We start from the raw sequence: 26,565 nt of genomic DNA, 5'->3' as shown, positions 1-26,565 counted from the left end.
TGTTGCCATTAATGCTACTTTCTTGATCACTAACACTTAAAAACTGTTTTAAAGTTCTATCAGTTTTGTTTTTATCAGATCTGTCTAATTTTCTTCTCTGAATTTCCTGTGTGTTTTCTGTGTGTTTAGGTTTCCTGGGAGAGTTATCTTTTTGCATATATTCCACATCCACTGTGCTTTCATTAGGCGTACTTTCCACTTCGTTACATCCCAAACATTCAAAGACTTCAGCTGACTTCACAGGTTGCTGGAGTTCACTCTCATCTGGTAAGTTCTGAGCATGACAGCACGTGAATTAAACAGAGATTGCAAGTGATCTTATTTTTCTCTATTCTGAGCTATCTTAATGCCGTTACTGAGAGTTAGAAAGAAAGACTGTCATGGAAGAAGATCTTGAGACAATCACAGATTTCAGAGGTTTGATCCCAGGAAAAGAATATCATTACTTCTCCTCTGAAAAGGATTTTTCATGTTCTAATTTGCTACCCTGATTATAAAGAAAAACTCAGCAAATCACTGTGAGACTGGGAATCTGTTTAGGTTATCTTCAAAGAAGTAATCGGAAATTTAGAAGAACTTGGGGTAGGACAGGATTTGGGTGGAGAACGTTTGATTTTGGAAAAAAGTTCTGGGGTTTCAGAGCAGACTGAAATTCAAAGGAGTTCAAAAGACTCTATTAGCTCTTGACAAGCATTCACACGAATCTTGGTCCTTGTTTCAGTTCTTGTTCTTCAACTTTTTATCCATGATACGGTTAGTATTATTTGTTAGGATAAATTCTCAGTTATAAAGGCTATCTATCAAAACAGGTTATCTATTTTCATTTGCATTCTCTATAACTTTTTGATGGACAAAGATGCATGCTCTTAGTGTTAACAGTTTGTTCAGAGGCATTCAAAAGCTAGAAATGGCAGGAAGAAAAAGCCAGGAGAAGAACTGCGTTTTCCTTGAAGAAAGAACTATGTTTTTTTCTGTAAAAAAAATTGACATTTGTACTCTAGGGCTATATTTTATATAGACACAACTAATTATAGGACTACTTGTTAAAAACTCTCATGTGTTGCAAGTGGACCAGAACACACATTATGGAAAGTAAGACCTACTCAGGATATCAAACAGCATATGCACACTGACTTTTCCCTCGGCTTAATGACTGCCTTTATCCCAAATATTGAGCCCTCGAGTACTGCAGTATTGAAATGTTCTGCATGTAACTGCATCCCTAGCACAGTTTATCGTCATAGAGTCTTTTTCACTGGAATAACAAGTAAAACATATGGACGGTGTGGTTTTGCTCATCTGAATTAAAATTTAGTTAGTTGCCATTTAACACTCGTACATTCCTGCATAAGGCACAGCATTTAAGGAATTCCAGTAATTTGTATCTACTACTACCATTGTGAATAAGTCCAGCAGACATATTGCTCTTCATTTGCCTAGCTGCTCTTTTTGCTTGGTTGGTTTTTAGGGGATGACTTACCTCTTCCTCTTCCAGTCTTTTCAGAGAGTCACCTGCAAACTTGATGTACTGTGTCATCAAAGTCACTAAGGCAGTATAACGAGTTCGTAAATCCATGAACTGCAGAGAAGCAAATGGGGAAGACAAGAAGAGAGAGGAAAACACACTGAATGCCACATAAAAGACATCTCCTAGAACTGACCTTCAAAGAGCTAATAATAACTCCCCTCGAACCTATCTTGATTTTGGTTTGAAAGTCATGGATTTTTATTCCAAAACCCTGATTTCCATTCCAAGGTCCTTGTTTCCATTGCACAGTTGAAAGCAATCAACAGGGTACACCCGTACAAATAAATTACAGGGATCTACAAGGAGATCCATAAGCAGAAAAAAAACAGATGATAATGTTTTGACTTAATAGTAATTCAATTCTTTTTCTCTGTAAGAACACATTAAAAGAGGAGACAAGTAGTGCCATTCACTATTTCTCTCTAACAGCTGGGAGACAGATTCACATTTCCCATTCATATAAGGCTGAGGGATGAACTGCCTCAGTTGAAACCCAGAATCAGTACATTTTATTATAGCAAGGACTAAAGCTTCCCCTGTTTACTGTGATCAAGACTCAGTCCAAAGGTAACTATTATCAACAGGTTTTCCAGAAGCTCATTTCTCAGACGATTTTTTAAATAATCTGCAGACTTTTATTCAACAGTAGCACTAAAATTATCTAAATTCTGCATAATGCTCAATTTAATATTTGTCACAGCATTTAGCTACAGACAAAAAGATCTTGATTGAGTTACTCTATTCACTCATTAATGAATTCTAAATAATATAATTCTATTTACTCAAATTTAAGGAAAAAAACTTTCCAAAGAAGAAATATTTTCAAGAAGAAAATATTCCTGTCAGAAGAAACCAATTTACCTCTTGAATAATGAAGTCTGATGAGCTTTGCATTCTTCGCCGTTTCACTGGAGATTTTTGTTGGGAATCAACCATAGCTCTGTAAGTCATAGTCTGCAACTCATAGTCCTGTAAAAACATAAAATACACAAAATGGTCAGCATTCCACACGATAATGACAGTAAATGAGGATTCTAAGTATATCAGTATTTATTACCTTCACAGCAGCTGAGTACTGTTCTGCATATTTCTGGCATTCGTCTATTTTGCTTTGTTTCATTTCAATCTCAGAAACCAGCATCTGTAAAATATGAACCCACATCTTCATCTTAAAAAGTGATGCTTCTGATTGCTGTTATTATTATTGCTACTTTATCTGACATCAATAAATCATGTAATATGTACATTTCAAGTGGATAAAAGTAATTACATGCTTAAGCCCATGTCTCGGCCTTGTTTGGTATAGAGTACAAAAGTGAAGGAAATTCTGTCAAGCTTAATACCTTGTGAGCAAACTTCAAAATAAAGGAGGATATACCACTTCATTTGCTATTTTTGTGAACATCAGAGAACCAAAATTAGTCTGACTATAGAATGGTAACAATTAGTGAGTGGTATATTAATAATGTTAGCTGCACTGTGAACAGGAGAACATGGAAGCTGGTAATTTGGAATGTTGACAATAAACTCTCAGGGATTTATAAGCTTATTACATCAAGAAAAAACTGATACCATTGGGTTCAACTGATACTTGAGTTCAGTCATTGCAGCAGTGCACTCCTACAGTGAGATGGCTTCCATACCTTATGTTGGTTCAGCTGTTTAGCCAATGCTTTGCTATTTTCAGGACGGATTTCTTGAATCTTCCGCTGAGTATCTTCCACTTGCTGAATCCAAGTGTCCAATGAATTGTAAGTATCTTTGTAGTACTTCAGAGATTTGTTAATACCTTCTAAGTCACGTAACCTGATTTTATTTTACAAAAATGCCGGAGTGAAAATGAATGTGAAAGACAAGAAGTACAACAGTAAACCAAAAATAGCTTTAAAGGCTGTAGCTCTGCTCTGCTTATAACATACTTAGCTCTGCTATAAGCATCCTAAAATAACACTAACTGAACAGTGAATTAACTTCTCAAGTGTTAGGAAAAGCTTGATGAATGTTTTCATTTGCCTTAAGTGACACCCAAGAGAAATCCGACTCTAGAAAAAAACCGGCACGTATCTTTCATTAGCGAGCTAAATTGCTTGAAATGCTGTGAGCACAGGAATCCCTAAGCATGCTGTCAGATAGATGGCTTTGCAACCGTAAGTAATTCTAAGTCAGAGTATCTGAATCAAAATGACAAAAAGCTGTGGTGGAGTTCAGTAGCAGTTTACTATACCCTGCCTCCCACAAAACAGCAGCAGTTACTCTAAAACTAAGGACTTTAGACATCCTCAGGCACTAAAGCACACAGTCTTCTTGGCTAAGTCCCTTTATAAATTACATTTTTCATCTGACAAAAACTACTCTGTATTTCTTGAAATCGGCTTCCATTCTAATGAGAATTACTGACACTCTACTCATTCATGGTTCTTCAAATTTTGCATAAATAGGACTAATCCAAAATACTGCATATTCATGGATAAACATGCTTCAAAACTTTTTATAGGATGATTTTAAGTACTTCAAATTGCAGTAACGTTGTTCTCAAGATGCCAAAAATAGAGCAAGAAAAGAGCAAGCAAAGGCTACAACATTGCTCAGGCTTCACATTCAGCTTTATGCTAATAATTATGAAAGTAAGGAAGGATCAGCCAAGATTTGTATATAATTTCCATGTAATGATCATCAGTGTCAAGCTGTTAGCAAGCAGAAGAGTGAGCATTTGCAGAAAGCAGTTTGTTTACCACTAGATGCTGCAACAACCACAATCTGTCCTATTTACATCAGAAGTTTCTAAGTATTAACTTATTCAGCATGTACTATTCAGAACACAGCCCTGCAAGGACAGCGTTTGTTTTATGACTGCCTTATGAGGAAATATGGAAACTTCAGTATCTTGTGAAAGCTAATGTTTTATCATTTCAATTCTGTCATAGTATCAGATGATGAAAAATCTGAGTTGATTTAAAGCCAGCCATTCTCTTCCAATCATCTTTAAATCAGTCAGTTTTTCCCCCATCTGTCTTTGAATTTCTAGCAATGCTAAACAGAGCCAACTAAGTTAGCTAACTCAAATGAATAATCTCAGTATTATACCTGAGTAGATATTCACCCCTTAGAAAAGGAGGACAAAAGTGTGAAAGGTTATTGCGTGAAGTTTTAAGTAAACAGCACTGTATTTGATGCTCCCACTTGGGTTATTTATAACGACAAATTGAAGTAGATTTTAATGGAAATAAATTCAGGCTGTGTATTAAAGCCTTCTTTAACTTCCTGATACCACAAAGGAGACAAAAATGTAGAGATTGAGGGGAAAAGTGATTCTAGAAATGTCACGTATGGACACCTCCTTCAGAATTACTAAAATGCGTGTCCTGCAGTATCTAAACTTGTGAAGGTTGTGCATTTGAGCACTATTCTCCAATAGCATCATGGTAATAATACTGATTAAGTTAATTTAGAGCAGCATTGCATTTGTATACGGAGACTGCATGAAATCAATTGCACACCAAAAGAAAAATATGTGCATGCTGCCAAAAATTTTTAATTTGGTAGCTATGACAAAATCATCACAGAAAACAATGGAAGCTAACGGCTTCCAGACTTAGCACTTGAGTCATTAAAAGTAAATAAACATCAACCCAATCATAACTGATGAATCAGCTCATGACTTTTGTCTGTCAGAATTAATTACATGGACAAACAGACAGCATTTTGATAGGAGAGCAAGCCATTTCTGTAGGCTTTTTTTTTGGAAAGAAAACATAACACTTTCTCTCTACTGCATCTCAGTAAATTGTAAGAAACTAAATAAAGTTTCAATATTCTATTAGTCTTTTTGTGCTAAATAGGCAGAAGTACTTCCCATGGAAAAGATGGACAGTAACGTCAACAGCATAGAAAAGATAAGAATCCTTGATCTTAGCATGTTTTAGAAATACTGCTGAAAACTACGCTAACCTGTATTAACATTCATTTTTTTTACTATTTTCCATAAAAAAGCAGCAAGTGCAGCAGAAAACATTACCAGATTTTAACAGAAAGTTATACTAACCTATTTTCAATCTGAGAATGAATATTTTGCCACCTCTCGGCTAACTGATCAACTTTTTCCTTATGCCAGTCAAAGTCAAGATCACGTTCCTTGTGCAGTTTAAACATCTGATCGCTGATCATCTTTGCCTTCTGCAGCTCATCCTCTAAGGCATGGAATACTTCTCTTTTCTCGTCTACTTCAGATCTCCATTGCTAGAACATAGTAAATGAGAAACTGTAAACTATTCCTAAATTACAGTGCTATGAATGAGCCAACACACCTGGTTGCTCAGACACTGGAATGGCACTGGAATGGGTCTGAAGCAACTAATTAGCTATGAACTGCAAAATAGTTCTGAGCAACAAAAGAATCAAACACAACTAGCAAATTAACATACTTATCTGATAAATTACTGCTTTCAAAAAAATAAAAAAGGTAGATGCCAGTCACTTTAACAAGAACAAAAAAAACCATTACTCATCATTACTTATCATTTGCAATATTGAAACGAGCTATATGCAACATATGAACAATTCCGACCTTCAGTCTTAGTCTTCCTCAAAGATAAATGCTAAATTTCATAGGAAACCCCAATTACCATACCACAGCAGCAGCAAGAAAGTTGTTGAGGCCACATTCACATAATTTATTTATGTTACCTTAAGCACACATTACTTTTGCAGAGACAGAAAAAGTCTTACTGCAGTAATAATAACTGACCCTCTTGGAAGTTCAGTCACTGCAAGTCATTACCAAATTACAAGCATGCACATACAACTATTTAATTCCTAACGTTCTCGAGAGGTTTTTCTGAGTTATCGGTGCTAATACACACTTTCCTCCAAATGCACAAGCCACCTTTTGATAAACTATGTATTTTTATGCATTTTATGCTTAATCAGAATGAGTGTTATGAGACGGATTATTTCCTACTGTTTGCTTTGCCCAGGGAAAGTCAACTCTCACCTTTAATGTACCCATAAGATTTTCAATGTTGGTTTTGTCAGCAGTTACTGCCTCTTCTTCACATAACTTAGTCTCGTAGAGTTTTACTAATGATTCTGCACCTTGAGTATTCTTCAGCACCAAATTCACGGTTTTTAATCTGAAAAACAGTAACAAATAATAACAACAGTCAGCATGCCTGTGTTTGTCAGTCATTTCATGTAATGGAGTACTCTTACACAATGTTAAAATCATGTTAACTCTCTTTTCCTTGATCAGATATTATTCCTACTAATATCTTTGTTTTGAAGAGAAAACTACAAACTAAAGTATGCGTGATGGGAAATGACCGACTACTTACTTATCTATGTAAATGGAAGACATGGAATAAACTTGGTTCATATTCTGAATAACAACGCTGAGTTCAGAGCGCAGGGTGGGAACTGAAGGTGAACCAGCAGCCTGACTGAAAAACTCTTCGCATTTATCTGTGATGACTCCCAGGTCATCCTTCAGTCGATCCAGCTCCTTCTTCAGCTTCTGTAAAACGAAAGGTGATGGACAATGTTTTTATTCTATATCGATATAATGCATACTCAACTTCCTAGGTAATTCTTACTATTTAATACAGATTTTCTTAAAGTATCACCTCTTGCTCTGAAATCCTAAAGACGCTTTCATGTAGATCATCTCTTTCCATTGGGGTCCGGATCTGTCGGATTAACCGTTCCTCACAGGTCTCCAGCCGGAGCCTGATATTTCTGACTTCGGAGATGTACAGATTGTAAACAGATTCTTCATGCTCCTCTGTTGAAAGAAACAAGGCAAATTTTAGCAAACAAAGTCACCTTGTCAATTTCTCCCTGTCTTCTCTCAAAAGTCTTTAAAAAGCCATCATTCTGCAGGACTTTTTATGAACAACTGAAAAGCCACACATTCAGTGCCTGATTCTTTTAGTCAGACACATCAGGTGTGACACTACAGGAAATCTCAAGGAATATTTTTTGAATCTACTCTTTCAGAGGGACAGGACAGGACAGCACGCCGTTCCTTAAGTACAGGGAACTACGCTAATGCATCAATTGGTTTTAAACTATTGCATTCCTGTAATTCATCAGATACTTGACAGTAAATCAGAACAAATATTTTACGCTTTTTGTGCTTGTTGTATTTTAGAACAGTTAAGAGAACAGTAACTATGGGCAGTCTGTGGAGCTAAACAAATAATTTACTTGCATTAAAAATGATCTAATTCTGTTATGAACTTAGCCAAATTGTCAGTTTGTATTCAAACAACCAGAAAGAGCAAGGAAAACCTTACTGAGCAGTTTACTGGAGTGAAAAAAAAAAATAAAAATCTTGGGGGTACATTTTTGTGTACCACCTATGTTAACACTTCAATATTTTTATATAAATAAATAAATACAAAGTTAACAAAATTTAGATCTTATATACAGTGCAGTTGTACACACTGTTAAAACAATGACTCTTTATCCATTAAAAAAAAACAAACAAAACATGATCAATACCAACAACAGTAATTCTCTAGAGCTTAAATTTATGAAGAACTGCAATCTCATACGTAAGGGCATCTTACCTCTTTCTGCAGACTTCAGAAGCTCTTGATAGTATTGCTTGCAAATATTAACTTCCCTTTCCAGTTGTGCGGTATCAGAGCTTGTAAAGATTTTGGACTCCTGGCTATCTTCCACAAAATCATCAAAGCGGGACTGCAAATTGCTCAGAACCTGCTGATGTTCACCTGGCAGCATTGTTTTTATCTGTAACAGATCATAAACCCAAGGTATGGTCAGCAATGATGCCTCACTCACGCAGTTGTCTGCAACACTTCATATCAAAAAGAATTAATAACCAATTATTAGGGCAGTAGAAGTTAAAAGATGGTGGTCCTGAAAGCTTGTTGCTCCTGGGCTGTGGTCCACTTGACAGGTATCAGATGAACATTCCGTAGATTACATGCAAAACAGAATCCTTTTCTGTATTTAAAGCCAGTGACTGGCTCTTAAGCCAATCTTACACCAGACACAGTCTCTCCATCTATGTCACATAGCAACAAACAGGCAGCCAGCAAGTCAGAGGAATCACATTTGCTATTATTTCGGGTTCCTTTTTCCCCAACAGCAATGGTGGGAAGAGTGGATTTAAAAAGTCATTTTGGGTATTACAAATATTACTGCAACAGTTTGAAAACAGATATATACCAGTGCTGTATAACAAACCCCTATATTATTCATGCTGTATATTCAACAGCATATAATTTGGTGATATCACATTGTTTTAGCTAGACAGAACAGTATTTTGATCTGTATATCTGACAAATTAATCCTATTTATCAATTTAGAATTTCAAATTACAGACATATATAAGGATGAAATAAATGATTAGAGAGGAATGAGTATTCAACTGCCTTCAGCTTGAAAGGCTAAATGCAACATTCGCACTAAGAAATCGCAGCGTAATGAATTAATGGGAGGTTTCACTAGGGAAGATCACCTCCCAAATACCTGCAACATAAATGCAGAAAGGTAGACTCTTCCAAAACAAAATTCAGATTTAATCACTGTTTGATTACTTTCAACAGATCCCATTCCTCTAATGACAATAAGAAAGTAGAGAGATTAGTATAGTAAGGCTACAGGTAATTTTCATGATACCATCTCTCTCCACCTTCCTCATGTAATGTCTGTTAAGGCTGCTCAGATCAAGGCAGAACGTTTCACAGTGGTGCACTGTCAGCTATTTCCAGAAGATAAGGATAAGTGTAAATTTATCATACAATATTTCCAGAAATTGTAGCCTATATCCTGGTAAATGTCTAAAAGTCCCTTGATAGACATAATACATACCGAGGCAACATTGCCAGCTCTAACTGCTTCAATTTCATTTGTCAGGTAATGCCAGGAAACCACACTCTTCATGTTTACATGCGACTCATGCCAAAGGGCCAAAACGTTCTGAAACTGCTGTTCAATCCTGAAGCATAAAAAAGTCCAATTTAAGGTGAGAAAACATGTTTTATACTGGAGTAACATAGGAAAAGGGAAAAAAAAAAAGAAAAAAAAAAGGCAGTTTAACCCAAGTTTCATATTGAAAAAAGATTTAAAGCAACTGTTTCCTCGGCTCTAACCCAAAGGACTGTTGTTTCTCTACATAAAGAAACAAAAATATTTGTATTAAACATATTTTAAAGCAGGTTTTACTTTGCCTTTACCTGTTGGCTGTATCTATTGCTTCCTTGTTTGGTGGAGGAACACTAAAGCACACAGATGGAACCATGGCCTCATTACCACTTGGGCTAATGACTTTCCATTTAGCACGATGGGAGTTGTTTGCTAATATACACTCATCATCCTTGTAAATAGTTATCTAGAATTAAAAGAAAAGCGTAGTAATTTAATGATCTAAGCATTACAAAATAGTTTTACAAAGCTCTTTTGTAAATGGTGCCACTAAATAAGCAACAGAATAACCAAAACAAAGCTCAACACAAGGATCTGCTCTTGTTCATTAGGGTGGAAGATATTTAGAGCCCAGTGTTCTCCAGGAAGATGGTAATTAATGAAACTTCAGCTGAATTTTCACATCTGTAATTGATTTGAGGACATTCAAGTTTCTAACCTCAATTTGTCTGTAGTCACAGATGGCTTTAATTGGGATGGTTGTTTTCAGTACACAGTCAGGATTCCTTGGCTTCAGCTGAATTATCGCCTTTGCTCTCCCCACAAGGCCTGCTACTGTGCTCTTATACTGCAGGAGTTGCTCCTTTTCTTCCTAGAACAGTTAAGAAAAGAACACATAATAAGAAGTGGCCAGAATGCAGTGATCCTGCTAAGCTTTTCTGACTTCTTTTACTAGGTTTCTTAAATGTAACCCATTTTACAAGAACAAAGTATCATTCTGAAGTCATTGGTTTACCACAATATCTGATACTGTAAAGATAAAGACTAAATTGTATTTAAAGGTAAGAAAAACAACCATTAGACACGGACAGATAAAATTACTTAAGTTCTAAACCATAAATCTCATTTTCTTATTCCTCGCCTTTAAAGTAATAATTTTACAGCAAAGATTTTATTTTTTTTTTAATCCATCTATAATCCATACATATCTTGTTTAATTGTAGTTCACATTAACAAGATCACTGAGTTCTTACCATAGACTCCTGGACAAGGTCTTCCAGCCTATGAAGGCTGCTTGATCTGTCACAACTGTATTTTCGGTATATGGCATCTTTCAAATTCTTTAAATACTCCATGGCCTCTTTGGCATCACTGAAAAACTAGGATGTGAAAAACAGCTGGGTTATTTTCCAACAACCTAATAATTTTTATTTACTGTATGTTCCACTTCTGTTCATGTGCTCCTGCAAGAATAACTTGGGATATGTTCTATGTTGGCCATCATTAACAACCCTCTACTCTACAACCATCCACAAAAGCTTTATTGACCGTAGTTCTGTCAGACATGAGCAGAGCATGGCTTCATTCTCAGATTCTCTGCTAGCACTTATGGAACTATGAAAAAAGACTAGACAGATTTACATCTGTTGTGAAGTGATATAATTACAATGAAGAAGTGGTAACACTGTGAAGATATGGTTCATCATCTCATGACTGTACATGCTCAATTTCCATTCTATAGCTACTGTGAGAGAACACGTAGTGTTTTCAGTAAAAATGAAACTTTTTGACTGTGGTCACAACTTAAAAGATTTCACATTTTTATTGACCTCTTTACCTCAAAATATGCAGCATTTTCTCTCAAATGTTGTTCAACACAGTGACAGAGCTGAAGAATCCAGCTCCACTGTGTCTGCATTGCAGCTCTGTAGGCCTTTAAGGGAGACAGAGAGATTTTACATAAGGATATGAAAATTAGAACATATATATATCTACAGAATTTAGAAAACATAAAGATAATATTGCAAACACAGGCATCTAACTGTCGTTACTCAAGAATAATAAGCTGCAATGAGAGAAAATCCTATTAGAAGTGAGAAAAAAAACACCTGTCTTTACTCCATAGTGAAACACCAGAAAACTCGCTTCAAGAGGGTAGGGCCATCCTTGGGCACATTCAGGACTTAGCCAAACAAAGCCCTACATTTCGTCAGGTTTCTCTAGTCTGAGTACACAAAAATAATAAATGAAGATCAGCTGCAGCATCTAATTTTGTGCAGCCTTGTTTGAATGATGCCACCCTACAGGGTGCTGTCACCAGCAAGGCACTGCTCTAACATTCACCAGCAGAGGGAACTCTTGACTTAACAAAAGCAGCTGAAAGTCGGGGTTGAGTACCATTCTCAGGGAATTCAAAGATTTTCCATTGGTTTCAATGAATCTCAAACTGATTCATTAATGCATATATTCTTCTGCACAGAAGACATCAGCTTAAGGACTCTTAATGTCCCAGTATAGCATTACTGCAGACATTACACACTGTATATGGAATCACAGAGTCCTTAGAGTTGGAAGGGACCTTTAAGGGTCATCTAGTCCAACTCCCCTGCAATGAATAGGGACATTCACAGCTAGATCAGGCTGCCCAGGGCCTCATCCAGCCTTGCCTTGAAAATCTTCAGGAAAAGACCTTCTACCACTCCTCAGGACAACCTCACTGTAAAATAGACTATGTAACAACACTGTGACAGGCTTGTTTCATAATATGCATTTTTAATTTATTCATATATTAAGTGTATTTTACTGATAAGTGCTCATTAATAATAGCATATACTTTCAAGGAATGTAAATGCAAATGTTAAATTAAAAAAGTGCTTATTATTCTAGGTAAAAACAGTGAGGAGGAATTTTCTTCATCTATTTCCAATGTACGCAGCAGTAAATTTGTGAATTCACTGAGCTGAAGAATTATAAAAATCTATCCTCTCTGTTTTTTCATTATTAATAATAAAACTGCTTTGTTGTCTTTTTTTGTTTGTTTGTTTGTTTTATTTCTATTTTTACTACCCACTGTCTATATTTTTTTTCTCGGAAATCTACAGGGAAAACATTCAGAACTCTCCCTTGGAAACTTGTTATGACCCTACAACAGCTACAGTAAATTTGCTGTGAACAGTTTACCTAGAGTTTGATTCAAATCTGTGGTAATTTAAACATCTGGTCAGATTTTTTAATACCCAAATAAATTTCATAACTTAACTGACAGAATTTATGAAACCAAGTTTAAACCATAATAGGAAGCAATATATACAATAAGTAACTAGAAATGCCCTTCTGAAACTCCTTTCAGTCCAACAGAATGGAAACCACGTAAGGACTGTTCTGTGCCCTCAGCCTGCCACGGCAATTTGCATCAGTGACTGTGGAAGCTGCATGCCCAGCAGGAGAAATATCTGTACAGATCAATTTCTGAAGTCTGAATTTTAGAATTCAGTGGGACTTGATCTACATAATGTAAAACATAACCATCATCTTACAGAAATGCTTACAAGTTTTGGAAACTGGAAGATGGGAATACAGTAGAGACACTGAACAAGAAATAAAGTCCTCATTATTGGGATCTGGTTGCTTAATATCCTGGAAGTGCTTCCCTTCTTTCTCACTACAATCTATTAAATCACAAAACCTACACTAAAATCACAAAATTATTTTCTTTTTTGTGTGTTTCTTTAAACTAACTTACCTCAATGGTTAGCCTGGCTGGGTGATTTTCAAGAAGTAACTGTTCAGCTATTTCTTGTACTGACTTAATAACTTCTTCTTTTTGATCAAGTTCTCTCATTAATTCCTTTTTTCAGACAAAAAAAAAAAAAAAAGCAAAATAAAATTTTAGAAATTTGTTTAATTGTTAAAGATGACTTAACTTTTCTCTCTGGATTATACTGGCAATACATACTGCATGGTATTCCTTTTTTCTTGTTATATTGGGGTTTCTTTCACTCCAGTCATATGCAACCTCCTCCTCTTCTTTTTCATTCAGCCATATCAGCTCTCTAGTAGCACGAGACACAAAATCGTGAAGAGTATCTAGATGCCTTTCCTGATTTCTTGATGTATTCTTTATTAAAAAGAAAAAAAATCAGAATTTAAAACTCAGCTCTTTTCACAGATGATATGTACACTGAAAAGCTGAACATCAAAAAAGTATGACAAACTTACCAAGAGTTTTGAATACTGACTTTCCAGTTTGTGCAATTTTTCTGCATAACTGAGTTTCAGAGGGGCAGTCATTTGGATCTGTATTTGGTATATGAGGTCAAAAGACAAGGAAACAGTTAGACATGGTAAGTCATTTTCAACCACCAGATCTCCTGATTTCACGATATGTCATCTAGAGATCAGGAGCAAAAGTAAGTAAAACCCAAGCACAACTCTATAATTCAACATTATGTTATGAATCACTCAGCAAGCAAGTAACTGAGGAAATGAGGAGTATGGTGCCATACCTCACTGATTTTCGCTTCTTTAAGGCTGGCTTCAAACTCCTCAATAGCTTTGTGAACATTTTTGTGATTTTCTAAATGGCTTTCAACACTTGGTAAATCTGAGCCCCATTCAACTCGATCTAGTTGCACCTTACAAAGAAGAAGGAAAAGTTAGCCATGATCTACAAGCAGTAAATGTAGTAATTAGAAGCAGATGTTTCTGTTAAGATTGCTACCTGCATTTCTTCTACCCAGTTCAATAGGTCCTGGACAAATTTCATGTTCACTTCTTCTTCTGTTAAATTCTGGTCCACAAAAGCTGATTTCATAAGAGGTTTTCTGATTTGCGTAAGTTTGAGTGTTTGCAGAGTTCCACCATCTACTCCTGTTACATAGCTCTGAATTAACCGCGGTGGGATGCCTGGTGTGTAAGCAGGAGTCATGGCTGGTGTCAACCTGGAAGTAAGACCTGATGAGAGGCCAGACGTCAAACTGGAAGAAGTCAAACTAGGTGTTAAACCTTGAGTCATTGCAGCATTTAATTCAGGAGTTAGGTTTGTTGTAAATCCTGAGTTTAAGCTTTCAGTTATTCCTGATATCATCAGCTTTGTCTGTTCTGCTGTCAGTGCATGTCCCTTGCTGTATAGAGAAGAACATTCTGTTCGGATGGCCATCAGTTCATCACGAAGTTTTGCAACCCTATTAAAATAAAATTTAAGAAAGTAAATAAAAACAAAATATTTTCCATGAACGTTTATATAGTTTTATCATGCTGAACTGAATAGTAGTATGAATCCCAATAATCTTTTACACTTTTAGTTGTATTTGAACATTCATAAATAAGCTGGCTATGCCACCTTTGTCTTCTATTAATAGATAGTAAATGCAGAAAGCAGACAATAACCCAGAAAATCAGCAGCATTAGCATGCACCATACACAGTACCAGGGAAAAATTCAGCAAAGCAGAAAGTGTACAACTCACAACATGTTGTAACAGGTCAAACACTCACAGTTCGCTGCTAAATAGCTGCTACGCCTCACACAATCCAGAACAAATCCCAACAAACTGTGAAGCCATTTCTTCATAGAATTACATTACACTGCTTAATTGTATCTTTCTGCTAGGACTGAACAAACATACGTAAGCTAATGTTACCCCACCTGCTGACACCTACAGCTATCACCAGAAATCTCACCTCTATTTTTAAAATCAAAGACTGTGAATTCTGAATCCATTTTAGCTGCAACAAAATAAGCTAACATCTTTACATGCAGATATCAGATAACACAAGGGTTTAAATCATGTTCCGGTGAGTGACTTTATTTTCAGAGATGAACAAACACGTTCTCATCTTTTGTTTGTGGGCAATGTGCCCACAATCATACCCAGCAACTATTATTTGGGTACTAAGTCATAGACCGAAGTTTATCCACAGACATGATTTTAAAATGATGTCCATAGTCTAAATTTGATAATTGATTTATATAAATATGTTGTAAAGTACCTCTGAACAAGCTGGTCTGCTTGATAGTACTTTCCATCAATAAGAATTTGGGCATCAATCACTTGCTGGCGGAGAAGGTTCTCAGATTCAAGAAGATACCCAGCTATTTCTGCTTCATGCTGAAACTGAAGCCCCGACTCTAGTCGTTTGGTGTCCTGAATAAATAAAAGAAAGCCGTTGAGCCCTGCAGCTAGTAAAAGAGAGATGAACTGTAAAATATCTAAATGCTTTTGTAAAACTTTTTTTCTGATTGTAAAGTAATTGCAAAGAACTTTAACTAACAGAACTCATTCTAGGCAATTTTTGGTAATTTCTTGAAGAAATGCTAAATGAATGATAACAGTACAACAAAAATAAAAGTATCAATTACTAACTATGTATTCAAAAATCCTAACTATTGTGTTTTGTTTTTTCTTTTTTTAAGTAGCCACAATACTGCAGCAAGTGTATGAACATGGACAAGTAAAATCAGCAGCTGACTTACAGCCTGCAGAGCATTCCGGGCAAGTATCAGTTTGTCCTCACAGCTTCGGCTGTCCCGCTGAATTCTGTTTGCAATCTGCTGCAGCATTTCCAACCTAAGTGATACCAGAAAATTTTCAAAAAATAACTCTGTTAATTATACTTACTATACACACATAAATTAAAATAAACAAACAGTATCATACACAAAGCATAAATACATATGTCAAGTTACCTGCTTCCTTCTAAGGTGGCATTACCAAAGCTTATACAAGATTTAATCATCGTGGGACCACGATTAACAGAAAGGAAATTTTCATTAGAGTCAACGCTGGTTTGAACACTGGTACTGTTGCTAAACAGTGAATCGCTGCTATGATAGCTGTAACTACTGCTGTTCATCTTGACATCCAGAGCACGGTTCTTTGGCTGTTTATATTTGCTGAAAAATGGAAAAAATGGAACTCCTACAAAATGTGCAGCTTCTAGGGATGAAATTTTACCAGTGGCTTCTGAAATACCTAGCACTCCTTCTTTAAATAGGCTTCAGTATGCATATTCAAAACCCAGCAATTAATATTCTGCCAGCTCTTCAAAAGATTTCACCTGGGGCTATGCATGCCACCTCGCTTTTGGCTTCCCTAAGCTTGCATTAAAGGTCTGCAAGTACAGACTAGGCAGCAGTATTAGGGCGTCTCTAGGAAACAGATGTGCCAAATATTTTATCTAAGTGTCACTAAGTGTCTGTAAGCCAAATAAGAACTTAAAAAAATCTTTAAGGTGTTCCTCAGACTCTAGAGAAGTTTCAAAAAGGACTGAAGTTACAACTCCTCGCTCCTCCATATGGTATAGAAATTCAGTCTGGGCTGATTCCTTCTCCTTCAAATGGAACTGCACATTAAAACTGTAGGAACATCACAGTTAATCAGCTCTCACTAGTTAATTTTAGACACCTGTACACCATCCAACCCACCATCATTACTCTACTGTCCAAGTATGCATGTTTACAAACTGCCCTGTTCTACCAATCTGTCCTGCAAATTTCCCTTTAACTTCTTCCATACTCAAAGCTAATTACTTGTTACTATTTTGACCACAGAACAAAAAAGAAAAATCTGATCACTATGCCCTTGAGTTGATATTTTAACTCAGAATACAAGCTTTGGGTAATTTTTTCAGTAATTCACCTCCTGCTTTTAGCACCTCTTGAAAACCTTTCACCCACAACATATGATGACTGTGTTCAAGCAGAAGAGTACAGCAGAAGCACAGACACATCCCTGTGATGTTTTCACTCTGCTGGTTTTGCAAACTGGAACTCTTTGGCACACTCCTCACACACATTCACTCTGTTTCCACACACCAATCTGGCCACATGCTGTTTATCTGTGTTGACATTTTCAAATGTGTTCACCAGACTTGGAGGCAAAGTTTTTGTTGCTTGCCAAATTTCAATACCTCAGTATTAGAACACATCAAGGTCACTTGTTTGCTATGACTATCAGTATACAATTGGTCACATTAAATTTGTTCACCAAACCTGAAACATGGGAAGGAGTTCATGTGTGTTTCTATTTATCTGGAGGGGGTTTTAATTAATGAATGGTAGTCTGTTTCTAGCACTGAACTCAAAAGATGCACCTTTAAAAACCTTAGATGTTCTAATAGGGCTGCGTTAAGATGTTAAGTGTGTTTGGTATATTATTAGTGGTGTACAAAACAGCATCATCAATTCTACTGCCATGGAAGGCTGCAATGCATTTTGCACATCAAAACACTTTGTGCGCTCTTGAGTACAATCAATGAACTTTAAAAAATTAGCAGATCTAGACATTAGCCACGACGTGGTGCATCAAGTAAAATTCACATTTTATGTGAAGGACGAGGGTGTGTTTTATGAAAAACAGTCCAAGTAAGGCAATGAAGTGGTATAAACCTTGCTCTGACTACACCAGAAGAAACGTGGTGTTTAAATGCTGTGATCTCTGAGACACAGAGACTATTCTCTAAGAATTTCTGAACCAATCCAAGGTATTTTCACCTGGACCTGCTCCTATAAAGCAGACAAAGAAATTCAGGCTTTAAAAAGAGCAGAATTATTCAACAGAAATTGAAAAATAACAGGGATGTTATCATGGAAGAAAAAAATTATGGGAAAAAGAACATAAAATATATTAACCAATCCTGCCAAACATTCACTAGCATACCTCTCCACTTCAGGCCGAAGAGTCTTCTCTCTTTCCAGCATGGCAATAATAAGCTTTCCCCATTCTTTTTCTATGTCATTTGGATGATAGCCTTGAGGAAGTTTGATGCGTCCAAATTCTATCCAGACCTTAAAAATTCAGACATGCTTGTTATTTTAAGCCACCAAAAGAGAACTTTTATATATTTCAATGCATGTTAAAACTTACCTCCAGCAGTTTATATAGACGTTTAATTTTTAATTTATCTGTCTCCTTAGGTGGAATTTCTGTTTCTTTAAACTGTAAATATTGATTATAAAGTGCCTGCAGAAACAAACAAAAAAAACCCTTTAACTTTTATTTACAGCAAACACAGTGAATATAACCTTACTCCCTAAATCTTCTTCTAACATTCCTTGTAAGCTTATGTTTTAATATTTTTTTTTTTGCTTCAGTTGTGTTAAAAATCATCAGCAACAAGAGAAGATTTGCTTTTGATCATTCATATGTCAGCAATGTAATTCTTTTAGTTTTCAATTAGATTTTCAAATGAGTCTTAACATGGCATCTTCAAGAAAACCCAAACAACTGCTCTACTTCTGAAATGTGGTTCAAGTGATGGAATTTGCACAACACATATATCATTTCTTTTTTATTCTGGATTATCCAAAATATTCTGTGAGGAACGAGTGATAACATTTTCCTTTCTCTTTCAGAAGAATTAAATCTAGCTCCCTAAACTATATAAAGAGCTCTTAAGGATGATTTATAAAATATATCTATAAACCCGCGCTACCCCATCTCTAATGTTTTTAAGTTGCATGTCAGAAAGCTAACAAAGGTCACCTTAAAACTATTTAATAAAAACCTATATTGATACGATGCTTCTGTTCTACAGTTGATTTGACTGTATAAATCAACAACCATTTCATTTGCTTGAGCATGCTTTGAATAAGTGTGATGAAGTTTCATTCCAGTAAGGAGTTTAAGATGCCACATCTCACCTTCAGCTCCACAGGATTGTTGGGAAATGTTCTGTCAGACATTATTGTGACATGGTGCCTGATCCACTGCATGAGGTAGTTCACCATATTCTGATATTCAACCCATTTGACTTCAACATCCTACCAAAGCACAACACAGACTACAGATCAGAAGAAAATCACCTGACAGCTTCGTTTCTGTTTTACCTTTGAAGCCTGAGGACTTCATAGGCACAGAAAAGAGATTTCTAGACCGTGCATCTCTGAAATATTTACATGCTTATTATAATTCATCTAAGGTTTCCAAGTATATAATTTGCCCTATTCAGTGTTAGTACCAAATGTTTCAAGTGAAAACACAACATTTTCTAGTCTGCAAAAGAACTGGAGAGGCACAATTTACCAGTCTAACTGCATGACTGAAAAGTGAGAGCAAGGAACAAGCTGTAACTCAGGAGCTGAAACCAAGAATGCCCACACAGCTGCCCAAGTTTTTTTCTCTGACTTACATTTGCACTGATGCCTTCACCACCTTCTGGTACTTTGGGAAATGCATCATAAAGTGATGACACATAAGTTATTACTGATTTCTCATCAGGTGAGGAAACATCAACATCTAGAGAGCAAGACAGAACAGTGCTTTATCACACAGTTGTAAGGATGCCCACACATTTGCAACAAGCAGCTCTCTGGATGGGGTTTTTGCAACAAAGCCTTTTGTAGCTATCTTACCTTCAGGATCCAGAAGTCTGGCAACACCAAGTTTTTCTGCTACAAAAAAAGCATGTTCTAAATTTGCAAGGTTGCTTTGAACAGCAACGTTATTCATGTCTATCAGGTCCGGCCTGTCAAAGAAAAAAAAAAAAAACAACACTTGATTACAACCCTTAAATCACTGCACCATTAGTAACTCAATCCAAGGACATGGAAGGATTCGGCAATAGAAGGATTAAGAAAAAAAAAAAAAGGATTTCATTAAAAAGATATGAACAGGCAGAAGTCAAGGCTAAGTGATAAAAACGAGCAGCAGGCAACTTCAACCCTGTCAGTTCTTCCTTCCACCTACCAGTTGAAGTTTCTAATCACTCTTTTTACATACCTCTATGTTCTTATTTATTTGTATGCATTGCCACTGCATTTTCTTGCCTTGTCCTTTCTACTGCCCTTGCAGAGGCTAAGTTCACTTTTCTCTTGGGACTCATTTATGTGGGGGAGGTCATTTCTACCACCTTTACAGGTTTACAGTTGTTGTGCATCAAACTCTTCAGTGCACATCAGAATCCATATAGAAATAAGGTCAGTCACAGTAATATCACTTGAAACCAGCAGACAAGTATTCTCACTGGGCATTAAAGAAGTCCTGTTCAAATTACATCAAAGCCCTGCTTTCAGATAAATGCTGCTGTCAGTTCTCCTGCAGACAACCCTCAGCCCTGTAACACTTTCAACCTTCCTCCTTCTGAACTTCACAGCCAGTCATAACACTCTCGTTTTAAAGGAATACACATACTAAGTGAAACACACCTCTAAACAGTTCTAAGGTCCATAAATGTTATCGTGTACCAATTCTACAAATTTTAAATTGATGCAAAACTTCACATTAAAATTAACTAAAAATGAATATTATCTTTTAGGTTTGCTATGTGGTGTCAGGTTTTTAAATCTTGTGGTTCTCAACACATGCTATGTTACTGCCTGCTTCCTGTACTCCCAGGAATCCATAGCAGAAGCCATAGCAACTGAAAGGAAGAAGGATCTTTTGAAAGACGCTGAGTGAAAAACTCATCCCAGTGAAGACAGCTAGAGTAGCAAAAGCTTAAAAACTTTGTTTTTGAAATCATAAGATACAGAAAACCAGACCCACAATGGATCAAAACAAAACAAACAGAAGAAATGTCTAAGATTTAGTGAATAATTCACTGCTTTCTTAGTTTTACCTAGCAGAAACTTTAAATAATTGAAAAGGAAGGGAGAAATAAACTTGTTGAAAGTATCACATTTTAAAAAATTAATTACAATATCTTATCAGATTATCTTGCTTTGGAATACTTGATACAATTTTGTCCTTGAATTAGGTATATGGATACTGTTAATAGAACTGTATTTCTTTGCAGTTGCCTAGAATTGTTCCTGTTCTGTTGTGCTCTTTAGATCAGTCTGTAGGGCTGATCATAAAGCTGCATCTATCCTTTTTTGAAAGAACATGTGATCAATAATAAAACTTTAGCAGTGCAAAAAGAAACATAATTCTTCTAAGCCAGCAGGGGTTTCTATTTTCAATATGCTTGGTGGGAGCACGATCAAGGCTCATGCCATTGTTCTTTGAATTTCTGTGTAGTGAAAACAGTGCAAAGAAAACAACATTCTCTGTGAAACTTATCAGTACAGAGAAGCCAAGAAAAATAAAAGACAACAGTTCAAAAGAAAATGGAGCAGTCCGGTCTCCTGTTTCAGCCACATTAACAGAGATGGTATGAACAATAGAGGTTGCTTTCACAGTGCAGTTCTGATGAGAGAAGCAGGTTTCTGTAAGTGTACATAGTTTGCTCTGGGGTTTGTTTTTGTTTGATTTTTCTTTTTTTAAGCTGCTTTCTTTACATTTGTTTCATGCTTGGTAAAAATGACCCAGGAATCATATATGCTGCCTGTTCAATTGCCAACTATCAGAACAAGAAGGGACAAGTTTTTGAAATAGCATTGTCTGTTCCCAGAAACAGGCTGCGAACTGCAGATTCACTAACATCATTAACTCCTTTGGAATAAAGCTTCCAATTAGATGAATAACTAAGGCTCTCCTCACTGCAAAATATGTAAATTCCAATAAAAATAACAGCTGTCATAGGATGCACAATAAATCTTCCTGCACAGCTGCTTTGGCTTCAGAAAAACTTCACAACACTCACTTAAAACAACTTCCCATCCCTGCACTTCTGGCCAGTCAGGGTTATTCCAGTTCCCCTTAAAGAACAATGGTAACTTGCAATGAACACCACTCTATCCTGAGTTAATTACAAACTAATACATAGCATTTCAACCTAGATTAACTAGTCTGTATTTGTGTAAAGCCTTGATCTGTCAGAAAATACCACGGAAGACAGTGTTTGTCTGTCTTAGTGGTGTTTGCCTTGGACTTTTTTGAAACAAAGCTCAACAGCTGGTTGAGAACAACCCCACTTACAAAACAGAGAAGACAGTATGATGCCTTCCATGCAAAAGCACATGGTACTTGCCAAAGAAAGTGCACACTGCACAGGGCCTGGGGCCTCCTCTCTCTGCAGGGCACCCTTTCTCCTTTCAGAATAACTTTCAGAATATCCTTTCAGAATAGCTTTCAGAATATACTTTCAGAATAACTTTCAGAATATTCTTTCAGAGGGATACATTGCAAAACCACAGGAACAAGGAGCACGTCTCAGTGAAAAAAAAAAAAAAGAAAGAAAAAAAAATATTTTATTATTCTTATTCTTAGCCCTAGAAAATACATCCAGAAAAATGACTTGTGAAATCAAAAAATGCCATATTGTTCACTTTGTTTGAGAAGGTTTTCTCATGATTATAAATACCAAAAATTGCTTTTCTACTAGAAGCCTGCATGGACCTGCCCACCAACTCAACCCAAAGGAATCTGTAATTCAGCATGCTCACAGGGATTCCTTGTGCTGCGCTCACAGCCAACCATCCTGCTCTATGGATCAAGGGAGCTCTGTGTTACTGAGCATGGGCTGTGCACTGTGAATGCAGCTCTTTGGAGCTGTATTCTGAAGCCTCAGAAATATTTTCCAGTATCCTCAATATTTCATTTCTCAGGTGAATTCTGAAATACTACTAACTACTTAAATTGCGGCTAGGATGATTATCCTTCTGATACAATTTAATTAGTTGGCTTAACAGTGGCAAACAGATTTTAAAGCGTCATCCATCAAGGCAAACATTTTCATTTTTAAGGCTAAAGAAATGAAAGGTTTGTAGATGATTGTTACTTATCATTTATTGTAAGTGCATCTTATATTAATTTCATAGTACTGTTAAGTGGTTTTCTACACACTCAAGAATCAACAAAATCCATTTCAAGTGTAAGTCGATGGCTCTACCTTCTGTCTTAATATTGTGAATCATCTTACAGCAGTGGGCTGGGTCCTTGCCATCAAAAATCACACATAAACATCCCAAACACAAGGAGAGTAGGAACATTCCATGCAAAAGAGATGCTTCTGCTATGGCCACACCTCAGCCAAGGCGCTTGGCTTCTACACAGTGAGTCATTAATCACCTAACTGATAAAATGATTAGTGTCTGTATTCCAGGTCTTAGAGTAGGTGTTAGAAATTAGACATAATTTGTATTGGAAGAGAGGAAAAAAGATCTGATTAATAAAATTTCAAGTAGGAAATGGACAAAATCATGAACAATTCAAGAAAACATTTAAATACACAGCATCACAAAGAGAAGTGAACAATATCTGCATAGCAATATAAAGAAGCCAAAGATCATGTTTGGATTTGTTTGTTGTAGCCTTTTTTTCTTTTTTTTTTTTTTAATGAAAGAGCCCTCATGTAAGTTTCCTATTCTGCAAATACTCCTTGACATTTGTAACGCATAAAAAAGTTGGGCACACATAGATTTCTCCACAGCCAAAACCTAACATCTAGTAAATAGTAAAATAGTTCAAGGTCCAAACTAGAAAACATAGTATTTGTCCATTAAAACAAAAAGTCAGATATAAGTCAGATCTGATGTTTCATGAAAACAGCGGGAAAAGATAATTAATGGAACTTTTCTGTTACCAATCAATGATGAAAAAACAACATCCTTCTCTTCACTGCTCCCCAACGACAACTGCCCAAGTTACAGTAATGTTTATTAAACCAAATTTATTAAAATATATATATATATATCTGAGTAACATACTTCATCAAAATGCTGTTAATCAGTTCAAGAAGGTTACCAACAATCCTAAAGTTCTTTTTACAAACCGTCTAAACTGTTTAATCTTCACTTCTCTGTTTCAATCAAAACTTTTGATGGTGTCTGAGTAATACTCAAAATTAAAAGATATTTCATTCTTGGCTTATTGAACACAGAAATTAACACAGCGAGTTTCAAGCAGAACTGACAGAGAAAACATGACTGAAGATGCAGAGTGAAGTGTACGTGTCCCTGTATTTACTTAGCTTCTCTATTGCTGTAATTAGGAAATGCCTATAAAATATAAATGAATTCTTTGCTTTGCTGTTCACAGACAACTGAAAAGGACACATGTCGGTAAAAGCTGTGCTACTTTCAGGATGGAAACTATGAAAACTATTCAAATTCCATGCCATAACCATTAAAAAAACATCTTAAGAACAGAGAGACTCCTGAATCAGATAGGATTCACCATATATTTCAAAACACAGCAACACTATACACCACCTGTCCTGGAGATTTTGACTCACAGCAGAAAGATTGCAGACAATGGAATCAGAGATAAGTAATGTCTGTGTAAAACAACTATAAATTTTAGCTCACCTTCTCTTGGCACACCTCCTGTTACTTTCCCAGGAACTCTGCAGATGAGCCTATATGCTAAGTTTTACCTTTTAACCTATTCCTTAGGTTAGCTAGAATATAGAACATAAACATCTACGGATGATAGTCTCTAAACTAAGAACCAGCTGCATCTGTCCTTCAGAGGAAACAGTCCAAGGACACTTAATCTATAGTTACAACTGTTAAATGAAGCTGTCCAGAAAGGAAGGCTTGTGCAGAATAATGTGCAGCTATGTTTTAGCTTCATTAGTCAGCCCTGAACATTCATGGTATAAATAATTACAGACTATAACTCCTATGGGGATAGGTTTGCTTAGTTTGAAGTTCAACAGATTCACTCAGAAAGAGCAATATTGGAGGACATCCAGCTTTTATACTTCCCTCAGAGACCACAAGGTCTCCCTTACACGTGTATCCAGATATACACGAGACAAGGACTGATATTCAGCTCCAGAACCAGACACCTAGATTTAATTGTCTATACTCAATTGTCCTCATGCATTTTGCTGTAGTCAGTAGTCAACATACCCAATACAACCTATCCAGCAAGCTCTCCAGAACCAGAGTGCTAATTCAAAGGGATAGTTTAGATAATTGCTCATCTCTCATGAAATGTTACTCCTCACTAAACATGTATGTTTTGAGACTGACATATCTCAAAAATATGAGAAATAAAAACATGGCTATGCATTTTAAACACATAGATAAGCTCTTAGGAACTCGATAATGATTAATGAAGACTTGTCTAGTACTTCTTGAAGACTTTCTCGTTCATCTAACACAAAATGAAGTAAAAAAGCTACTATGTCGTCTCAAGTGCGAGACCAAAACATGACTGTTCAACAATAAATATCAACTGCATCTTCAACTGACACAGGGCAAGGTGACAAAAAAATCACCCCACAGGATGAAACAACTGAGACAAGCTGAGCAGCGTTACCACCTCAGTTAGGCAACAATTGAGAATTCAGGTAAAAAGGCAAATGATTTTCAACCCAACAACACCCATGATAGAAGTTTTGTCATAACTATGATAAACCAAACGGTGTGCTCTTTGTGTAGAAGTCTGCATAGTGTTTGCTCAACTGTTCAACAATTTTCTTTTGTCAAGGTCACCATTCAATAACGCTCTGTGCTGATGTATTTCACATCATCGTGACTTGCACACATATTTTCTTGTCATCTCTTGTGTCTGTGGAACAGGAATGCTTGTAGTATTCAGTGTTTCATGCACCTCCACAGATGTCATTCAATGCCTCTCCAGAGATGAACAATCATGTCTTTTTATTCCCTCAAGAGTTGAAAAACTGTCAAGTGCCCTGGACTGCTCCTCCCTAGTTTGTGTATCTTCTTCTTGATTTTTGCTGTAAGTTTTCAGACATGACGAATCATTCTGAAAAAATATTTCTATTATATATTATACAATATTATATAATATATTTCTATTGACATGACCTGCAAGTACTGTAACAAGGGCATGCTACAGACACATTTCTGGAGTATTCCTCAGATATCTCAGTATGCACTATAAAGATTTACAATAGATAAATAATGTTTTAGCTGCGCTAAAATTAAGGGCATTTGAGGGGTATTTTTCCTTATTTATTTAGCCCCTAAACATATATAATGGCTAATTAGATTATTCCTTCTATTGTGCGTGAGTTTCAAAAACCAGACTGAATCCTCACGCCCCACCTTTGTTAGCACAGCAAAACCTTACCTGTGACTTGTCATAGAAATTGATTTAGATAAAGACACAAATGAAGCGTTGTAAGATCCAAGTCCTACTAGTTAATTGTGGAGTTCAGCTTTAGCAAAAAGCTAACAAAATCTAATCACAACTTGGCAGGAGGTTTGTGACAAAGATTTCAATCTTGCTATTTGCATGAATGGAACCAGAAGGGATCTCATTCCATCCTTTCACTAGCTTTAAAACCAGATTTTACATTCTCTTTGTAATATGAGATAACATCATTTTAGAAACAGTAATGCTATAC

At 36.2% G+C, this 26,565-nt stretch overlaps 1 protein-coding gene across 6 annotated transcripts in view; it reads right to left on the bottom strand.

The window, feature by feature from the left end:
- Positions 1-26,565, bottom strand: part of DST (dystonin) — a gene marked incomplete at both ends in the record, with an annotated part of 293,792 nt that overhangs the window by 122,615 nt on the left and 144,612 nt on the right. For 5 of the 6 annotated variants that reach the window (XM_079550071.1, XM_079550072.1, XM_079550074.1 and 2 more), the window contains 26 exons: positions 1,481-1,579; positions 2,390-2,497; positions 2,586-2,669; positions 3,172-3,334; positions 5,571-5,764; positions 6,519-6,657; positions 6,859-7,037; positions 7,147-7,304; positions 8,095-8,278; positions 9,365-9,491; positions 9,730-9,884; positions 10,137-10,289; positions 10,672-10,797; positions 11,256-11,351; positions 13,161-13,265; positions 13,374-13,535; positions 13,637-13,714; positions 13,924-14,052; positions 14,139-14,601; positions 15,409-15,563; positions 15,893-15,986; positions 18,078-18,205; positions 18,285-18,380; positions 19,061-19,180; positions 19,549-19,655; positions 19,772-19,884. In XM_079550071.1, the coding sequence (XP_079406197.1) occupies positions 1,481-1,579; positions 2,390-2,497; positions 2,586-2,669; positions 3,172-3,334; positions 5,571-5,764; positions 6,519-6,657; positions 6,859-7,037; positions 7,147-7,304; positions 8,095-8,278; positions 9,365-9,491; positions 9,730-9,884; positions 10,137-10,289; positions 10,672-10,797; positions 11,256-11,351; positions 13,161-13,265; positions 13,374-13,535; positions 13,637-13,714; positions 13,924-14,052; positions 14,139-14,601; positions 15,409-15,563; positions 15,893-15,986; positions 18,078-18,205; positions 18,285-18,380; positions 19,061-19,180; positions 19,549-19,655; positions 19,772-19,884 (3,715 nt within the window). Of the gene's footprint in view, positions 1-1,480; positions 1,580-2,389; positions 2,498-2,585; positions 2,670-3,171; positions 3,335-5,570; positions 5,765-6,518; positions 6,658-6,858; positions 7,038-7,146; positions 7,305-8,094; positions 8,279-9,364; positions 9,492-9,729; positions 9,885-10,136; positions 10,290-10,671; positions 10,798-11,255; positions 11,352-13,160; positions 13,266-13,373; positions 13,536-13,636; positions 13,715-13,923; positions 14,053-14,138; positions 14,602-15,408; positions 15,564-15,892; positions 15,987-16,105; positions 16,273-18,077; positions 18,206-18,284; positions 18,381-19,060; positions 19,181-19,548; positions 19,656-19,771; positions 19,885-26,565 lie in introns of those variants that run through there. The other variant, XM_079550076.1, reaches the window with a different exon arrangement.

The sequence above is a fragment of the Tetrao urogallus genome (assembly GCF_951394365.1).
Source record: "Tetrao urogallus genome assembly, chromosome: 2".
NCBI lineage: Eukaryota > Metazoa > Chordata > Aves > Galliformes > Phasianidae > Tetrao > Tetrao urogallus.
The sequence above is the reverse complement of the archived record's forward strand: the minus strand, read 5'-3'. Positions and strand labels throughout refer to the sequence as shown.